The 19,806-nt window shown below is 33.0% G+C and overlaps 2 protein-coding genes across 4 annotated transcripts in view; one reads left to right on the forward strand and one right to left on the reverse strand.

Moving 5' to 3' along the window:
* The window catches only part of LOC125077795, a 30,462-nt gene extending 11,531 nt beyond the window's left edge, over nucleotides 1-18,931 (reverse strand). Inside the window, exons 1-3 of one of the 2 annotated variants that reach the window (XM_047689856.1) lie at nucleotides 11,377-11,421; nucleotides 11,092-11,190; nucleotides 3,359-3,499 (exon numbers count right to left, since the gene is read on the reverse strand). In XM_047689856.1, the coding sequence (XP_047545812.1) occupies nucleotides 3,359-3,499; nucleotides 11,092-11,190; nucleotides 11,377-11,409 (273 nt within the window). In that variant the 5' untranslated portion in view covers nucleotides 11,410-11,421. Of the gene's footprint in view, nucleotides 1-3,358; nucleotides 3,500-11,091; nucleotides 11,191-11,376; nucleotides 11,422-18,845 lie in introns of those variants that run through there. The other variant, XM_047689858.1, reaches the window with a different exon arrangement.
* Nucleotides 1-19,806, forward strand: part of LOC125077796 (phosphatidylcholine:ceramide cholinephosphotransferase 2-like) — an 86,740-nt gene that overhangs the window by 62,441 nt on the left and 4,493 nt on the right. Inside the window, exon 1 of one of the 2 annotated variants that reach the window (XM_047689860.1) lies at nucleotides 19,235-19,372. The exons of the other annotated variant lie outside the window; for it this stretch is intronic. The gene's annotated coding sequence lies outside the window, so the exon portion shown is untranslated. Of the gene's footprint in view, nucleotides 1-19,234; nucleotides 19,373-19,806 lie in introns of those variants that run through there. 2 annotated transcript variants of the gene reach the window in all.

Consider the following 19,806-nt stretch of genomic DNA (forward strand, 5'->3'; position numbering starts at 1 on the left):
ATAATATAAAACATAAAATAAACAAAAACACCAATCCGTAATAATCAAAAGTAAATAAAAAAAGGTATCAATTGTGAACTAAGTTCATAAAGACATAGCAATATTAAAAAAAAAAAAACAATTACATATTAGTGAACTATTTTTATAAAAATATGTTTAATTCAATGTTTTGACGATGTAAGCGTAAAATAACTGTAATAATGAAATCAGTTTGTTGGTACAGGCGCGATGTCCGTTAACTGTCATTAATACGACTCCATCCATTACGTTCGGCGTCACAGCGACGCGACGAAAACTTGTTGATATCGCGCCGCCCTCCTCCACCCGGTCCTCATCCTACGTCGAACCCTCCCGTAACCCTACGCCAGTAGGCCATTGGGTCGACCGCGACCCCAGCTAAAACGCTCGATCTATCGTTACATCGATCTCACAGATGACAAGTAATTAGCACATCAGAATGTCCTAAAGTCCGTTAACTTAAGGATATTGAAGGAACGATTCATTATGCATGCGGATAGTAGAATTGACTAATTGACGCAAACAATTTTTATTATAAAACTAGAATCACAGTGTATTGTCTATTCCAATTCCGAAGAAGGAATAAAGATAAACAAATCTTAGATATATGTATGTACATACTTAAAGCGACGCGCCACGCGATTTGTAATACCTTAGCTATATTATGCACTTCTAACAGTTCTTGTCTAATATATCTTTATTTAAAACATCACAATATTCCACTAAACTACTTATACCTATTTTAATTTTACTTCCAAAATCCCGATATCAGAGTCGTCGACGTTCAAAACATTTTTTTTTAATCCAAGTGAATATTATAGATTATTCGAGCTCACGACAAATTATATCGCATCAAGTCGATGTCAAATGTTGTTTATTTGGCTTTTATCCTCTTGTGGTGGGAATAAAATATAGTTTATGTTATCGTTGATAGTAGAGTTAATATGTGAATATTAACTCTACTATCCGTTACATGTAGCCTTTTGCTCTGTCATTAGCAAGCCTGGTTGGTATCTTCTGAATTAAGAATGCTTCTGCTGTTTTTTAATAAATAAGTTAGCCAGGCAATACGAAATAACACAATAAACGAAGGTAACGCTTCTATTAATTTGTACAACTCCCATTTATTTTTAGCTAATAAATTCTTTAGTGAATATAAATAAAAAGGGTTTATAAAACGAAACCTACCTGTAAAATATGTGTACAATTATTTACTAATTAAGGGGGAAAACCACGTCGATTTGGCTGAATATTTTTGGCACTGATGACGCCACCAATTACTTTTGTTAATCTAGTTAACGATGTTTGATCACTATAAAATATTTGATTTATGAGATAGAAGAGGATGGAGGAAAACTCCGTAATGTACGTGGGTAAAATATATTAACGATTTTTTAAGGATTCGCGATACAAATAATGATAAAAGAGCAAGAAACACAAAACAATACCTACTATTCGTACTGCACTGAATAGGTAAGTACCTAAATCTGAACGGAAACGTTTGTGCATAAAAAAAATATTATACAATCAGTGCGTTCGTGCGGGAACGAAATACCTAAAAATACTTTGTTTTAATTAGAAATAAAATTATCCATCCGTAGAGCTAGCCGTAGTAAATTCATACCATTCACAGTTCATAACTATCAGCTTCTGAAGATCCCGACGAAGTAATTAACGTGGGTGTATACAGTCACCCGGACTCCGGTCGCTCTTTGTCACTACCCAATAAAATAAACTTATCACATCCTATAGGTACTCAGATTATAAAAACAAAAAGCAGACATTATAGTGAAGCAAAAAAGCGAATACAAAACCTAAAACAAATGCAAGTTCACGACATTGCATAGTAATTAACAATTTGTTAATACGTCAATATTTAATAATAAAAGTAACAAATTTTTTTTATATATTCACGAAAAGACGTCGTCTGTCGCTCTGTCGATTTTGAGTGATAATATAAATTATGGAGGTCATGACGTCACTCAGAACTATGCTCACTCTCTAAGACTTCCTCAAAGGTTGTTAACACCTCCGTTTATCAAGTTATAATCCTAAAATACTGTCTGCGATGATCACGACCATTACTTCAGACAAGTCGCAATGATGTACTCACTGAGCGTGGACGTTGTGACGTCACGGTCATTCCAATAAGCAATTGGGTGCGTGACGATTAATCTCACTTAATAACACAAATATTTGATTATTACCGTTTCATTTGTGTGTTTTATTGTAGCCACATTTCTTACAACTTTACGCATTCGAAAGCAGTGTTAATCTCTGTACAACTTATATTGTAAATAAACTAGAAGAGCTTAAAAAGTATTTTTTTCCAAATATTTTACATCAAATTGTCAAGATATATGTACACGAAACTCGCAGACAGGTATAGTCGCGTGTTATTGGTGAGATGTAACGTTCGAGAATATACAAATGGCGGAAACAATGATGACACAAAAGTTAAGTTATTTTGTACGTTCGTTAAATGACTAATCTTTGACCTTCCTTGGTACAAAATGTTGCTATACGTTGAAAAAAAATAACACTTGCCTAATTATTTACAGCACAATCCTTAAATATGGAAGGTCAAATGATAAATGTACGGGCACAGACACACTAACTACAACTTGAAGCCTTAATGGCGTAACGAATTATAATTCCTGAACACATAAGCACTTGAACCCTATCGTTTTAAAGCATTTTTTGTTTAATTTGGAAGCAATCGCTCGCGATGAGAGAGCAAGGTCACGACTAATGAGGATTTCTATACTAATTACTTCCGAGTAAACGGCCCTGGGCGACGGGACGAGCCGTCTTCATAAATATAATGATATAATTACTTATATATTTGGGTTCCAATTAACCATGATAAGCCATGGACATATTACTATGTTAGGAATAATTTGTTACGCAATGCTAAGACTCGATCACCATTATCTGTGTTTAATCATTATATAATCTCGTTTATAAGTAAGAGCGCAGATCTCTTGTGATAACGTTACTGACTGTGATAGCAACAGTTCACTTGGGAAAGTAATTATTTTTTATAATGTTTAATGTTACGTATTGTGTTAAGATATTGATGACTGGGTTAAAGCAATATATCTGATGGCAAAGAAGTCTAAGTTAATTGCAGAAATGGTAAATAAGTTATGTATATACAAATATTTGGACTGGTTTTTTTTTATGAAATGACATTTACTACTTTCATCATGAGTAGATTACTTTCAAAAATAGAACGATGACCATCAATTTATATCAAAATTAAAAATGTTTCTACATAGTACATATATCTGTACACAAATATAACACAATTAAAAAAATATAAGATTAAAATACTTACCCTCGCGTCATAGACTCTAGTGAGCGCGTCATAGCGAATGGAACCGAGGAAGATGACGGCTTGCGCGGCGCCTCCACGACCTCTAGCCACCAACTCCACACAGACCATCTCCCCATCGCGGACAACTATGTCGCAGAACACCTGCACACGACAGTTGAATGTTAAACAAAAAAAAAACGACAAAAACAAATACGAACGATATCTCAGAAAATATAAATAAAACCTTACAAAGAAAGATTTACGTTACGTCATATTTTGAATTCCTAAGTAACCGCTCAACAGTTGCGTTCTCATGCTCTGAATCTTGATATTTAGTATTTTAAATATAATTTTAAGCAAATAACTTCATACCTAAGAAATTTAATCGAGTACTGACCCGAATATTGATGTTTAATGCCTGCCTGTATTTAACGGTTCCGTTATTGTACATCAGTAAACTTTTTGTTTATGTTACGAGCAACGTTAACGTACTTGAGTTTTTAAATAACTTACGAGACGTTTTGTTATTGGCACACTTCTTTATTAGACTTAGTAGACAATTCAACCTACCGTAATCAATAAACAAATCGATTCTTGAATATGGTAACCGATCGTAGCTGGATTGAAAATAAAGGATAATACTTTATAATAAAATTGTAACTTTATTTCAAAGTATTCATGTTACATATGTATTAACTATTTAGTACTAATTCAGTGAAACATTTAATATTATCAAAAAACAGCAGAGCTATCAAATTATGTTTGAATATCTGAAAGTACTATTAAGTCAGTTACGTATATCGTGTATAGGGCATGATCTTTTAATTTATTATATAAAATAAATAATTCAACAAAAACAAAACAGTAGACATGCATATATAAGTAAAATTCGATTGTTAAATAAAACAAAAGCTGTAGATATATCATCGACATCGTTATCAAAAATACGCTCAATCTTTATCCGCGATAACAGCGATAACAATAATCTCTTATCTGACGTTCTTGCATTTCCAAAACAATACACCAGATAACAAAGACGAAATAAATTACATTTTCAACGATAACTATTGTATCTGTGTCTACTGACGTACATTCCAGTTTCCGAGATTATATTGTCAATCTGGGGTAGTACCAATTTGTTTTCGTATCGGTAGTAATCGATAGTAGTAGTAAATTGTAATGCCTAAAGTTTTTATTCTAGTTTCAACCGTGTTCGAAATTTTGCCTCAGTTGAACAATGTACTTTATCTTAGATAAATAACATTTATATGTAATTGAAGCGTTATTTGAAACATTTTATTGTTAGGTAAGAAGCGTTATATTCGAAGTGATCTTTGAACGATAAAAGGTCTTATCGTAAAATATTAACACCGAGGTCATACCGATTTATTTTGCGCATTTATTCATACACGTACTTGTTAAGTATACACGTACTTACACGTTTTCATAAAAAAAAAAAAACAAAAAGACAATTCCATATCATAAAAAAATATGAATTCCTTGTTAATAAGTCAGGTATTTATTTTAGCCTTGGCACTGAGCCTAACTTCAAAGTGGCGCCTTAGCTGTTGGTCTAGTAATCGAAAATGGCAAGCTTAGAAGAAATTTTGAATAAACGGTCTTCCCTGGATTCGGTGTTTATTTATTAATATTTATATTATATTTATTTAAATAAACACATATCAGTATAGACTCGGTCAAAACAACATCTCGTCTGTTTATTTAGTTCTGATTGTAAACGCAGTGATAAGACGCGCCGGCATTCCTTCATTTAATTATAGGAATCAGTGTGACTGCGGCGACGACGTCACAGTGACTCACGCTTGCCTTACTTACAACCGATCTTTGGATCAAAGAATAATCGTTACTACATTCTGGGTAAACATGGATTGTTCACTGTGAATAGATACCTAATGACACATAACTCTACATATAGCCCAACTAAAATGATAAATACGAATGTATTGTGTGACCCGAACTAAGACATATGTATATAAATTGCGGGAACTACGGTTAAAATAAATTTTAAATGGAGTCGCGAAGAAGACTTGTACACAATGATTATGTGTAATTCAATGGGAGGCTTTCAACTTACTCGATGTGCAATATGTTATAGAATGCAATATTTTACGCGCGATCGAAAACTGTACTTACATTTGGTTTAATTTTCAAACGGTGTCTTAATTTGGGTATTAAGAATAATATGATGAATATAACTATGGTATATGTTACATACATAATAAAATGGTGTTGTGTTGTTTTTGATCTTGCTTTCTCGCTTTAATGCTAAAATCTCCATGGAATCAGATAGTATTCTTTGGCATAATCTAATAAAAACACATTGAAATAAAATGAATCTAAATTACAAAAAAGATACACCAAAGCGACGGACATCACTTCGGTAGCAATACGATTATCGGAAATATAAAATCAGAAATCGTAAAAACTATTATCGGTCATTTGGTACAAACATTTTACCTATTTGTTATTTTGCGAAGTGGATTACGCTTAGATTTATGTTTCTTTTTGTTTATAAATGCCATACTTTCCACTGGATTAAGCTATTAAGGTAGCAACTAATTTTATTCTATGTATGTACCACATAAAGTCAAAGTCAAAACCTTCATTTATATATAAAAGGGAAATACCATTAATCACACTCTCAGAAACTATAGCACCTACAAACTTGAAATTTGGCAGGTAGGTTTCTTATAGGGTGTAGACATCCGTTAAGAGTATCCGGATTTTACGAAACTTCACCCCTAAGGGTTTAAAACGTGTTTGGAAGTTTGTGTTTTATAAATTTCGCGCGAGTAAGGCCGCCTTGATATAGAATAACAAATACTTATTTATTATCTAAACATCTACCACCGGTTCAAAAAAAAAAACACCGGAAAAGAACAGGTGAATGAAACTGATCGGAACCGTATATAAAACTAGGCCTTTCACTTTAAAATAAGAATGATAACAATGAAGACCAAATTTTCTAAGCGTCGTCGTACGGCTAATAATAAAGATTTAAAGCAAATCGTTGATAAACATTTACCAATATTTTCAGAGGAATCAAAATACCCGGTGCTGTCTTAGACAGAATATATTTCAATATAATCGAATACATTTGTTTTATTTATTTCTTCAAGGTTTAACAAATTAAAACGAAATCATTGCGCAACGATGTACGTTACACTTGCCCTCTAATAGGATAATTACTAATACAATATGATACTATAATAAGGTCGGTTTTAATGATATTTCAATGACACTGGGTATACTATTTTATGTATATTTACGCCGTCATAAAAATTAACTGCCTCTTTGAACTAGTGCCTTAATAAAATAAAGCTGCAGTTATGAGGACGGTTTTAAATATATGCAAGCAGGCTAAGTTGAATGTGGAAGGGAGGCATATATGTATAAAGTATTCGTTTTATGTCTGAATATTACAACGAGTATAACACACATTATTAGCGACATATCAGACCACGGATACAAGATAAAGACAGGATAATAATTATTTAATTCAAGCATTATTATTTGAATAATGTTAGAGTAACATTATTTACGCCCTTTTAAAGAACAATAGTTTTTTTTTTTTTGTTTTAAACTTCTAGGAATACTTTAAATTAATTAAATTGACCAAGGCAAAAACAAGTGTAATAAAATTATAATATATTAGATAATCGCGACCAAGGTTAGGTACAATTTACAAATGAGGTTCGTGCTGACCGATAGTTATAAGGTGAAATATAAAACGTCGTGAGAAATAGAGATAAACGAAAAGATGGTAGCCGTGACACGAATGACTTGTCCGCAGTCCGCAGAGCTTAGAACAAAGACATCATTGTTTCAAGCGGTTAGACACTTGGATACAAAATACTGAGACCTTTTATCAGCTATCAATAGTGAAATCTTATTGTACAATTAAATGTGGGAAAAATTCTATCCATTTTTATAAAGAATTTTCATTTACTATCTATACGGCTTTAAAACTGAAATAAATCAATCGGTATTTAAGTTTAACTTACTTAAGATTACCATAGATCAGTACCAACTTTAAAGAATATACATGATATGAATCTAGGAACTAGTAATTTAAACAAAATCTCAACAAAATTCCTTGAGTACTCAATAACACTGATTGAACTCAAGGCCTTGAACATAACGTTTAGCACGAGAATAAATATATTTTGTTGATGTTGGTACAGCGCCACCGTCTCATTAGCATACCTCGCGCTTAGGATCAACAGGTATGCAACGATAATAGCGTTTACAAATTAGAAGCTGGAATGTATGGGATGTTTACATATTTCTTTAAAATCCGGAACTATTTGTTCATTAGAGCACTTGGTTGGTGCATGTCAGTAATTAGGGCGGCTGGAGCTACTCTAAGCTATTTCCTCGCGTAATTAGGGCAGAGCGCTATGCTGTAATTACCTACACCCGCGGCGCCAAAACAAACAATAGTACTTCGAAATTTCAATGAACCACGGATCATTGTTGCCGCTTCAAACCTTTATTTCCAATTGATTAATATTCTTACAAATATGATAAAAATATGAGTCAAATATCAAGCAAAGACTCATAAGTGTTATATTATTATATATTTGCATTTGTTCTCACTACAGTTAAAATATTATCTTGTCCCGTCAGTTGATGATATTATTTACACTTAGTCTATTAATAGCATATTAAAACATTATCTATTTAAAACTTCATAATTTGCTTTATTGTTTAACGTTCTACGGCCAATAATAATAATGAAATACTTTAGCAAAATGGTATTTACTGAAAATAGACCGTGATAGCTAAATATGTTCTTCTAGCACTGAAGTGAGAAGCACAACGGGCATGTGGCAGTGTGGTTTCTTACAAGAACGGATGGAGTTCTGTCTTATTGCCTAATTGAAGTCGGAGATCTAGAAGGAATTTCATTCGTATGCATTTACTAAATGAAAAAACTACTAAACTTATATGCATAAAACTTACACCAGAATGTGCAGCGTTTTCCGGATACGGTTTTGGTATTTTATATACATAGATTTAGAATTTTGACGTACTTTTCATATTTTTGTTAATTAAGAAATATTAAATTCATTGTTATCGTTAAAATCATTTTATAATATATTTTCCACTGTAAAGCAAACTACTAATTATAAAATAAAATTATTTGCTAAGTTGACATTCCAGTTTACACTAATGCTTTGTAAAATTACCAGCCAAATTACGAACTTTAGATAAAGATAGTAATTTGTTAATGAGAGTCAATACAAACTAAGTTGCTACAGTTATCTGAGTAACAATAAACATATTTAAACTGATTGAGACGCAGAACTGGAAATATGACGGTAATTTCAATGCGAATAATAAATGTATATGTCAACAATCCTACAGCTAAATATAAACCTTATAGCATACACTACACGGTTCAAAATCGTAATGTATATCTCTGTATACATATTCAATTGACTCAATGATTTGCAATTACAGCTGTTTAAATAATATTATATACTTTAATCTTATAAGCATAAGGTTCATTATACCTAAAATGATTTGTTGTTGTCCATCAGCCATTTGCAGTTGACAAGTTGAGAGGCAATTAGGGAGCGCAACAATAATACTCAAAGAAAGAATACATTTTGTTGATAATTTTAAATTAAAAGGAGTAGTTTAGTAGCATAGGTTTTGTTTCTAGAATCGTTTTACATTAAAAAAATATTATGTGTGTCATAACAACGGTATGAATGGTTACAATGATGGAAAAAGTAGCTATTTAAATTGTAATTCATATACCTAAATTACTGCAATTAAAAAAATCTAAGTCCAACATTAAAATGCCTTACTAATATTACCTAACTAATGTGTAGTAATAAAAAAAAACGAAAGATTAACCTTTAGGCTATATAAGTAGATGTAAATGAATTAATTATATTTAAAATACCAGAACAGCTCGTACAGTATTACCGACATACTGAGAACCAGACCATGATCTTGATGATACATCCAGAGCGAGCAGTGGAGCAGCCGCACCCAACTATGGTCACAAGGTCTCGATTTCCGCAAACTAATAGATAATTATAATACCGGTTTAATTTACACCAGCCAAAGAATGTTGTCCGGTTTTCATGTATCAACTTTTGCGCCACATACGGTTTGGAAATCATAGCAATGACCTTGACAGATTTGACAACAAATTGATGATATTGAGCTGTATTTCCTCATTGATCATATCTCCAATAACTGTGAATACACATTTGTGGACCGGAGGATAAAATTAAATATAATAAAGAACTTAATACACTTGTTTTAAAACAAACACATGAGTCGAACAAATAACCTCCTCCTATTTTTGAAGTCGGTTAAAAATAATGGGCCCAATGGCGCGGAAATCGGTCAAGTTCATCCACCCTAACAGATCATTTAGTTAACTATAGGGGCAATCGACAAGATAACGAAGCTGAAAATATACAACTTTACATTTTAAAATATTCGCATTATTTATACAAATGCCTTTATTCGTCTCGTCTCTTATAGCTACCAAATTCATATTCACTTCTAATCTACTATTCTATTCGATTCTTAAAATTAAATTATAGACCATCCTATCCTATCGTCAACAGCTCTTAAATATTAAAACGAATTTTGTGTTTTAAAGTTCTTGTATTTTTACATAGAGTAGTAATTGAAAGAAATAATAATAAATTGAATATATGAAGTATATTTATATCTCACACTAAAAATAAATTAAAACACTTGTAAAAAATCATTAAGTAATGAAAGTAATCACTTTATCGAATGAGCCATTAAATTGATAAATTCTTATCATGAAGCAAAAATAAAATCCGGAAATTAGTTTGCCAGTTCACGTACACTGTAAAATATGATTTAGGTATTTGAGAACTGCAGGTGTAACAAAAACAGATAGCCGCCTTTGTAAGATCGTTAACGCGACTGTCATTGACGATGATCTACCAGCGCGTGACGGTCTTTTACTTTCGCTGGAGATATCGTCTGAAAACACATTACGGATGCATAAAAATATATATACAGAAACACAGAACTCTAACGATCTTCAGAGCCGAAGTTTAGGAGAAACTACATTGTAAACTGTAACGTTACCAAAACAACTTAGTCTCTGTCTCTATAAATATACCGTACCGTCAGCAAGTTATATCACTGAATGTTATTTACAATCTGCAAAGTTTCAATAGCGGTCGTTTTACTCTTGTTGTATATCAATAGGCGATATATACCACGAAACACCCCCCCCCCCTCCAGAATATGCGCTGGCGCCGCCACTACAATAACCGTTATCACGTCTACTCGAATCCGGTATATACTTAGCTTACTACTATGAACCGTAATTTTTATATGTAAATTACTGTGTTTATATAGGTTAAACCAACCAAACCAGATGTGAAAGTTTTTTTTTTAAAGAAATCTGTGTCTGTCCTTCTTTTGTTACATTATCTAGATCACTTATTTTTATTTTTTAATAAATATATGACTAATTTTTTTTGGCGTAAATATTGATGGTGCCTGATATGATTTTTATTATTCGCGTTCGTTTGCCAAATCAATTTAGCGAGTCTTTTAAACACGTGCATAAGAAACCCGTGTATCATAAATAGTAGACATGATGGACAAGTTATTTTAATACGTATGATAAGTAGGTACTTTAAAATCGTGTACCTTATATAAATTTTTTTTTTTTTCCGTTCACTTACTGATAATAAAAAAATTCAAATATATATTACCTCATCGAAATTATCGACCATGAAACAAATGTGCGGGTAGGTCATCTCCTCACCCTCGCCCTTCGTGTCCATCTTGCGCCGGCTCGGAGACGCGTACACCTGCCAAAGTGCACCGAAGAATCATTCATGTGCTGAACTCGATACATACAATTTACATTAATGTCACACATTAAAAAACATATATATTGTTATGAATTGGCAAAATACTAAAAAGTACTTTGATAGATGTATTTGTTTTTCCATATTTAGGTTTTAATTCTTATTGTGCAAAAAAAGTTCCCTGACCTCATTAACCAGGACTACTAATAAAATAAGCATACATAACGACAGTGAAACAAGACATATCAAAGGAGTCAATGACATCTTGCAAAACAACGCTTTCTTATAAAAACACATGATTAGACAACAATTTAATTTTGGACTTAATCCAGAAGCAATAAGTTTATATTAATAGATCGTGTAGGCACCATTATTGTGTTTTCTTTGTTATCATATACAAATGAAATCGTTTAACATTCATAATTGTTACAATTTTGTTTAAATCTTTAATTAAAATTTTCGTAAAAACGCGTCGAACAAATGGCATGACTGACGGAATCCGCAAAGTTAACTAACACTCAATAAATCGATGAGCAAAAAATTTAAGTGCCTGTAAATAATTTAAAATAAAACATTACGAATATAATATAAGATTATTCTCTTTTGTTTATTATTTTTGAGTCGATAATTTAAATTCAGATAAGATTTTCTACGCTTATACATAATTTCGTTAAAAAATTGTTACATAATAATAAAAAATATTCCACGGTGAGAGTACGTTTTCTGTAATCACAAAGGTATCCGCCATACAATAATGCAAGTTACTATTGTTTACCCTTAACTCAATATGAACACGCTAACAGTTTCATGTGTTTATTTTTATCGACGTGAGAACATGGTCATCATTTATATTTCACACGGTGATTTGGCCTTTACGAGTTAAATAAAAAATGAACGGAAACAGTAATGTTTAAGCACCCAACGATGCTTGGGAGTTGAAACGTGACACCACAATAACTTTTTATACAGGCTTACATAGAAGTTAGAACAATGAGAACAATACCGAATTCAAGAGATTTTTATGTTCAAGGAAAATGGAAGAACAAACAAATTTTAGCTAAATAAGGTTTTCTGGTCAAAAAACTAAAAATAATTAAGAAAATTGCAAAAGCGTGGTTGAAAACGAAAAAATAATATAACATTTTTAATAGTCTTCGCATACCTATAATAAATTCAATCACGAAAAACGGACTTTATATAATTTAACTTGTCCTCTAGAAACAAATATATTTTTCGAGCGCTGCCGTATTCGTCCAATGAGAATTGAGAAATGAGAGAATTGAGAATAAAAATTGAGAAGTATATTTCAATCGATTTACTGTCTTTCTTGTTCAAGGAATAAATAACTTGACTTTTTCACTACTCCATAGTTTTTCACATTGAGTATGGATTTCATATGTAGGGTTTCTTTTAGCAATTGCAACAGATTGGATTCATAAGGTTTCATTAGAGCTTTTGTTGCCAAGTTTCCATTATCATTACGTAATCATTTTCTACACTAAAGCGTAAATATAGTTAGGTTATAAAAAAACGTAAGATTTTGAATCTAATATGTATTATATTCGTACTTGTAACTTTACTCATTAACGTTACAGGAAAAAACAATTATAAAAAATTGAATTTAAAATTACCTAGATAGATGTTTATTTGAGTTTCCTTCAGTTGCGTAATATCTGACGTATTAACTGTTGCGGATAGAATTAAAGTAAGAATTTCGTTTAACTATGAAACTATACATACTCGTATTTAAATTACGATATACGCTGTATATATATTCATACTTTCTATGTTTTTAATATGATATTAATTTCTTATTTATGCTATGCTATTGTGTATACAGTATATAATTCCGAGTACGAAATAATACATACAATACAAAATTACTTTTAAATATAAAATACCGTTCGATAATTTTTATAAAGCGATGTTTGATAATGAAGCCGGTCGGGACTAGAGGCGTCTGTTACACAATGAGATGCCATTCGACCTTGACCGCGAAGCTTTGAGCTGGCTCCAGAGTCTGGTCACATATCGAACGAGTCGACAAACATCGTTGGAACTCATACATCGTAAATTGAAATGAAAATAACTTAACGATTCATCACACGGGTACGTTAGGATTATACATACAATATTTAGATTGAAGAACGAACAAAAAAAGAAAAAAATCGAAATTCTCAGCTTTTCTCTTCTACAACATGCATGTATTATTGATGAAAACCGTACTAAAATCCGTTGCATAGTTTAAAAGACCTAAGCATATAGACGCCGGGAAGCGACTTTATTGTATACTATGTTCTAGAGATAAAATGCTTTCTTAAAATGCTAGCTTCAATAATAATAAAAAATAAATCTGTACTATGTCAAATGTCAAATTGACAAGCACCCCTGTTTTACAGCTCATAAAACAAATGTATAAAAACATATTTCTTGTAGTTAAAAAAAAAAAGAAGAAAAAGAGAAGAATATTTTTTTTTATTTTGTAGATAACATTCTATAATGTAAATATTTTATATATACCTACACAGTTAAGCTATCCATTTAATCACTATTCTTAGATGCGCTCTTTATCATATGTTATACAAACGTAATCTATAATACTACCTAGCAAGCCATTCTAAACCATCACCGCTTACGAGATAAGAACTTTAATGGCGTGTTTGATATTCAATAATTTGCATATCAAGCTGGTTTGTTTAGTGGTTGCAGTTGTAACATTATACTAGTCATAATGTCGTCAAACGATACTAAAAATGTGTCTAGACTTGTAAAGCTCCGTAACTGCTGCATGCTATGTAGTTAACATCGATTTTTAATATTAATTTACGTATTGTGTTCTACGTTGTTAGGTGTTATTTATTTATTTATTTATTTATTTATTTGATCCACCAACATTTGTTCACATCATCACATACGTAAGAAAAATATACAATAGGTACACATAACTTAAAACTAGGTGTGACAAACATTTATAGGTAGATACATCATGCTTAATTACTATCTAAATTAGACCTCCCAGCGCGAGCCGCAGTAAAAACAAAAACAAAAATTAAAAAAAGGTAAAGTTACAAAAAAAAAAAAATTTAAATAAACAATGAAAAGATTAAATTAAAAACTAAAAGTGAACCATAAGACGGACAAATACAATTTTAAGGTGACCGAGGTAAGGTGTTTAACAGTGACCGAATTCTTTTCGTTGAGTCGTCATAAATATCAAACACGTCGCTGTAATCATTAACCAGCTTGCTAAGTCTGGAAACGGGGGAGTTTGATCCGAACACAGTTTTTCGAGGTGGTGGATATAAGGGAGTTATTTTGTAACGAGGAGGCCTTATTGGTACACGTATGTTAAATTTATGTAATAGCTGAGGGCAATCAATCTCATTAGTGAAAATTTTGGAAGCAAAAAACAGGTCCAAGCGCTTTCTACGTTCATCTAAGGAAATCATCCTGAAGTACTTCAGCCGTTCACGATAAGACCGCATTTTCCTTTTTGACATCCCGTTTGCAAACAAAAGGTAGTTTAAAAACCTTTTTTGCACACGTTCAATCTGTAGAGAATGAGTCGCATAGTGAGGCCTCCAGACCACCGAACAATACTCCAAGATGCTGCGCACAAGAGAATTATATAACAGTATCCGAACCCTATTACAACGCAACCCCGCAGCATTCCTCAGCAAAAACCCCAACATTTTTGAAGCCCGATTTACAATTTGTTCAGTATGTGGTACGAATGTCAATTTTTTGTCGAATAGTACACCCAAGTCACGGATCTGCTCAAGTTCCGCGATGCTATTGTGAGCAATATGGTATTGGAACGTGACAAAGTTTCTCCTACGGCCGAACTGTACGAAAAAACACTTTTTAGTGTTAAGCTCCATTTCATTGCGCAAACACCAATTGACCAACTCGTCGAGGTCTCTCTGTAGCAACACGGAATCCCGCTCAGAATGTATAACTTTAGCTATTTTTAGATCATCAGCATACATATAAGTTTGAGAAAATCTAACGACAGAAGGTATATCATTAACAAATATAGTGAACAAGATTGGTCCCAGATGAGAGCCCTGTGGTACACCGGAAGTTATCTTCCGTGATTTAGAATGAAAACCATTAATCACCACGGAAAATGTACGATTTTCCAAGTAAGACCTTATCCATTCCAGTAAATTCCCAAAAATTCCGTAAGCAGAAATTTTCCTTATCAATATATCATGGGGTAAACAATCAAAAGCTTTACTGAAATCGGTATATACAACGTCTACCTGATTATGAGAATCCAAAGCCTCTGTTAAGTTTTCTGTGAGATCCACTAAATTAGTACAAACCGAACGAGATTGAACAAAGCCATGTTGATGATTGCATAAACTTTGCTTAAAGTGACGTTGTATAAAAGGGCATACAAGCGACTCTAATACCTTAGCTAGTGTTGACAAAATAGAAATGGGCCGATAGTTTGATACAATATTTTCGTCATTAGCCTTGTGAACTGGGACCACTCTTGCTTTCTTCCATTCTGTGGGAAACTCTCCCGTTTGTAAGGACATATTAAATATTAGCAGTAAAGGCTCAACCAAGTATGTAGCACATCTTTTTAAGAAGATGGGTGGGATCCCGTCCGGGCCTGCACCCTTGCCCTCATCAAGACTTTTAAGCTTTCTCAGTAAAGCACCACCATTTATAAGAGGTATTGTTAAATTTTGACTGCTACCCACGTTGTAATCCAAAGAATCCCTACGATCAGACTTTCGGAGACTACTGTTTTTATATGCAGATGCAAAGTGTGATGCAAACATTTCACAAATTTTCACACCGTCTGAGGTAACTACAAAGCCATCAGTTATACTTGTAGGATAGGAACTAGTACCTCCGCGTTTAGCTTTAACATATGACCAGAAGTGTTTAGGGTTCTTCGAAATATTTTTTTCAGACTCACTAATGTATTTATTGTAAGACAAAACGGCCAAACGAGTGCAACGTGAATTTAATAACCTCAGCTCCAATTCATCCATTGGATTTTTATATTTTCGGAAACGACACCTAACATTATATTTTTCTTTTAAACATCTTTTTAAGTTACGATCAAACCAGGCCGGGTATTGTGATTTTTTAACTTTATGTTTAGGAACATATTTCTCAATTATGGTACCGATAGTATTATAAAATTTTACGAGTATGTTATTCACATCATTGCTCTTCCCAAATATTTCTGCCCAGTTACATTTTCCAAGCTCTATACCAATATTCATGAAATCGGCCTTGTAGAAGTTAAATTTAAATGTTTGATGGTTAAATGGGAGTCTGGGCTGCTCGACAAATGAGAATTCAAGTGTTATATAAAAAACTTGAACAAGTGTTATATAAAAAACTTGATGATTTTAAGAATAAGGAGCATAAAAATTAGATTAGAAAAGTAAAATGCAGAGTTTCTTGACAGCAGAGTCCATACGTGTGGTTTAAATTAAAATTAAAAAATATATTTCATGATTTTTTGAGATAAATTGTTAGTTCTTTTGATTCAATTTATCCTATTTCAAATCCACAATGTTGAAGAATATTAGTATATTAGTATCGACGCCTGATATGGTAAAATTATCACAGTCATCATGTCATCCTGTTACAGAGATACGTACAAACTAAGCATGCAGTCATAAATCATTACACTTGTTTTGAGGAAGATGGCCTAAAATAGAAGAAAAATATTCGATGTAGCTGTTATTCAAGCAAGATCTCACCGCTCGGGTCTCATTGTCAATTGACCGCAATTGATCATTGATTCTTCCACGATTTACGCCTCTACTTCTATCATTTAATTATTACACTACCATTCAATTCACCTCCTCGTGGATCGTCTTTATATTTCAATAGTAAACTCGTTTTGAGCTTCAATCAGGAACATTTATTTGAAATATTACATTACTGAGATAAAAAGTACAGTTTGTAACAGATTATAAATTGAAATCGATTTCAAAAACAGTTTTTCACTAATTTATCGTAATACCCTCACTAAACATTTTACTAGGTACTTATTCTGTTTTTTTTAAGTAAAACTGAATTATGTCTTTGAAAGAATCGATACCAAAACATTCCATATTCGGTTGACACGTTCATATGTATTCGTGGGTCATCACAATATGACCTTCGTCAAGATTCCGTAAGTTTGGGCAAGCGGGGGCGGAGACCCGGGCGTAAACGCCGGAATACGCCGGTATCAAAACCGGCTTCCAGCGAGTAATTCACTATATACATAATATTTATCTCAGTTCAAGAATCTTTGGTCAACTGTTATAAGCTTACATTCCAGTATTATCTACGTATTCGTTTGCTTAAATTAGTTCTTCGTATTATGAGATTAATATTCTATTTTATCGTGCTTCGTGATACACAGATATATAAAATATTAAAGTAGGTACGTAATAGATAATAACAATATAAAGTAAAATGGATTGGTCATCACTGGACTATACGAAGATATCGTATTTAAAAACTATTATATTTACTATCATACAAGATTTCCTCTGTATTGCGATGCGAGGACGAAATCTTCTACACACCCAAATTATTGAGCTGAATGTTTGCCTAATGACAATTCTAGTAATTAATATTCTATTACATACTACCCATTGCGCGACTCATGAATCGAAAAAAAATCGCCTCTTTCGGGTAAATATTTTTACTACATGTTATAATGTTTTCTATCTTGGTTACTTATTAAAAACCTGTTAAATGTAACCAAATTTTTCGGTATTTAATTAATATGGAATACGAATAAAATTACAGTTTTTTTTTTTAACTAGCACTTCAACACGTGCTTGCAAAATAATAATTCGATAGCATTTCTGCTGAAATTGAAACGTTTATATTTTGTTTAAAAATAATTGTGGAATTTAGAAATACCCGAAATAGCAAGAGAACAAGTTTTACGATTGAGCTCAATTTAGTCTCCTTAAAGATAACATTATACCAGACATAAAACCAGTTTTAAATAGTTTTATTATTTCCATAAAACTTAACTGAACAAATAGTGAAACAAATTGTTGGTTCTTTTTATGTAAGTACTTAATAAGTAGGCTCAAATTAAAAACCACACAATTAATTATCATTAATCCTTAACTCATAATAAGTGGAAATTATTACGATGTTTCTCTCCCTGTCTCTCACACACACAGAAACATACAGAAACCTGATACACAGATACAAGGCAGAAAGATAATCAGACAGTGACAAAGTTTCTAAGGGTTCCTATTCTGCCTCAACATACGAATGTCATAAGTGTTTAACTTATATATAATGGAAATGTTAAAGATTGTTTCATTTACTTTACGTTCTTATAAGGTATTAAATATTTTCTTTTCGTTTAAATTTTTATAAAAAGCTAAAGTTATGCACTAACAACTTTATTTAAGCGAACCACAGAATAGTAATAAATATTTACATTTTTATTAAATTCGTGGAACATAAATTACATCTTATAATTAAGAGTAATTAAACTATTTACCTACTAAATGTATCGTTCTTTAATAATTTGTTAATTATTATCATTTAGTCCTTGCGTCTAAATTATACTCTTATCCGTATTTTATGTCTTATGATTTAACATCAACAATATATTAATTTATATTTTGATATAAAAATATCTAGAATATGAATGATACCAGAACTCGAATGTCATCCACGGTCACGTAGTAGGGCCGCTAGTCACCGGTATAAGAGCACCGAGCGGGGCCGAGGAGGGGAGCGCCTGTCGGTGACGTCACCCCGCGTAATCATTCCCATTGAGCCGAGCGTGCGCGAAGGGACCCGACGGCACACGAGCGCCGCCGCTGCCGTACCGAAGCCAACCAGTGTTACATCTTTTCTAGTACGCGGCCGTCACCATACAAGCTCGCTCGCAACCGCGCAGCCCGTCGAATAAAATAATATTTTCATCGAGACTGGGGCCGCGATACAGTGCGCAGTGCAACAGTGTGAGTGAAGTTCGACCAGTGAAGCTCGGTTTGGAGCGCTTTCCACGCATGCCAAAAGTGATGTGTATGAGATAGTGTAAAGAAGCGACCTCGTTTATTCCTAATTCACCGGACGCGAGTCAGGCCTGGCTTTCTATCGGGCGCATAGGACTATCGACACGCCGAATCGATGAAGAGCCGCGCTCGGCCGGAATGACAGCTCGCACATTGATCGAGTGAGTCCCGATACTGTACACTATGCAACTTCCGTGCGCTTTCTACCGCGATGCATGTGCACTATGAAGTTAGACGAGCATATCGCACACATGCACAGAGAAATCTGTCGTTTCGACTGATCTATATTCGTCCGTTTCGCGAATGCATCCCGTTCATGAGTAGGACGTGCAGACCCCGATGCACCGCGATCCGCAACAAACTAACAGACAATCGTTAATTAGCAAATGACACAAAGGAGAACGGCCACCGCGCGCCCCTCGTGCTTTGTATTCACGGTCTTTGAACTGTTCACCCCGTTTCTCTCTCATTTGTTTACAAAAAATATATATCTAGAATTAACTATAAAATATGAAGCATTTGCTCGACGTAAGTTCAAATAATTGTTGTAGTTGTGAAATCGTAATGAAGAACAAAACAAATATATCATCAACAT

This window comes from Vanessa atalanta, chromosome 4 (genome assembly GCF_905147765.1).
Source record: "Vanessa atalanta chromosome 4, ilVanAtal1.2, whole genome shotgun sequence".
Classification (NCBI taxonomy): Eukaryota; Metazoa; Arthropoda; class Insecta; order Lepidoptera; family Nymphalidae; genus Vanessa; species Vanessa atalanta.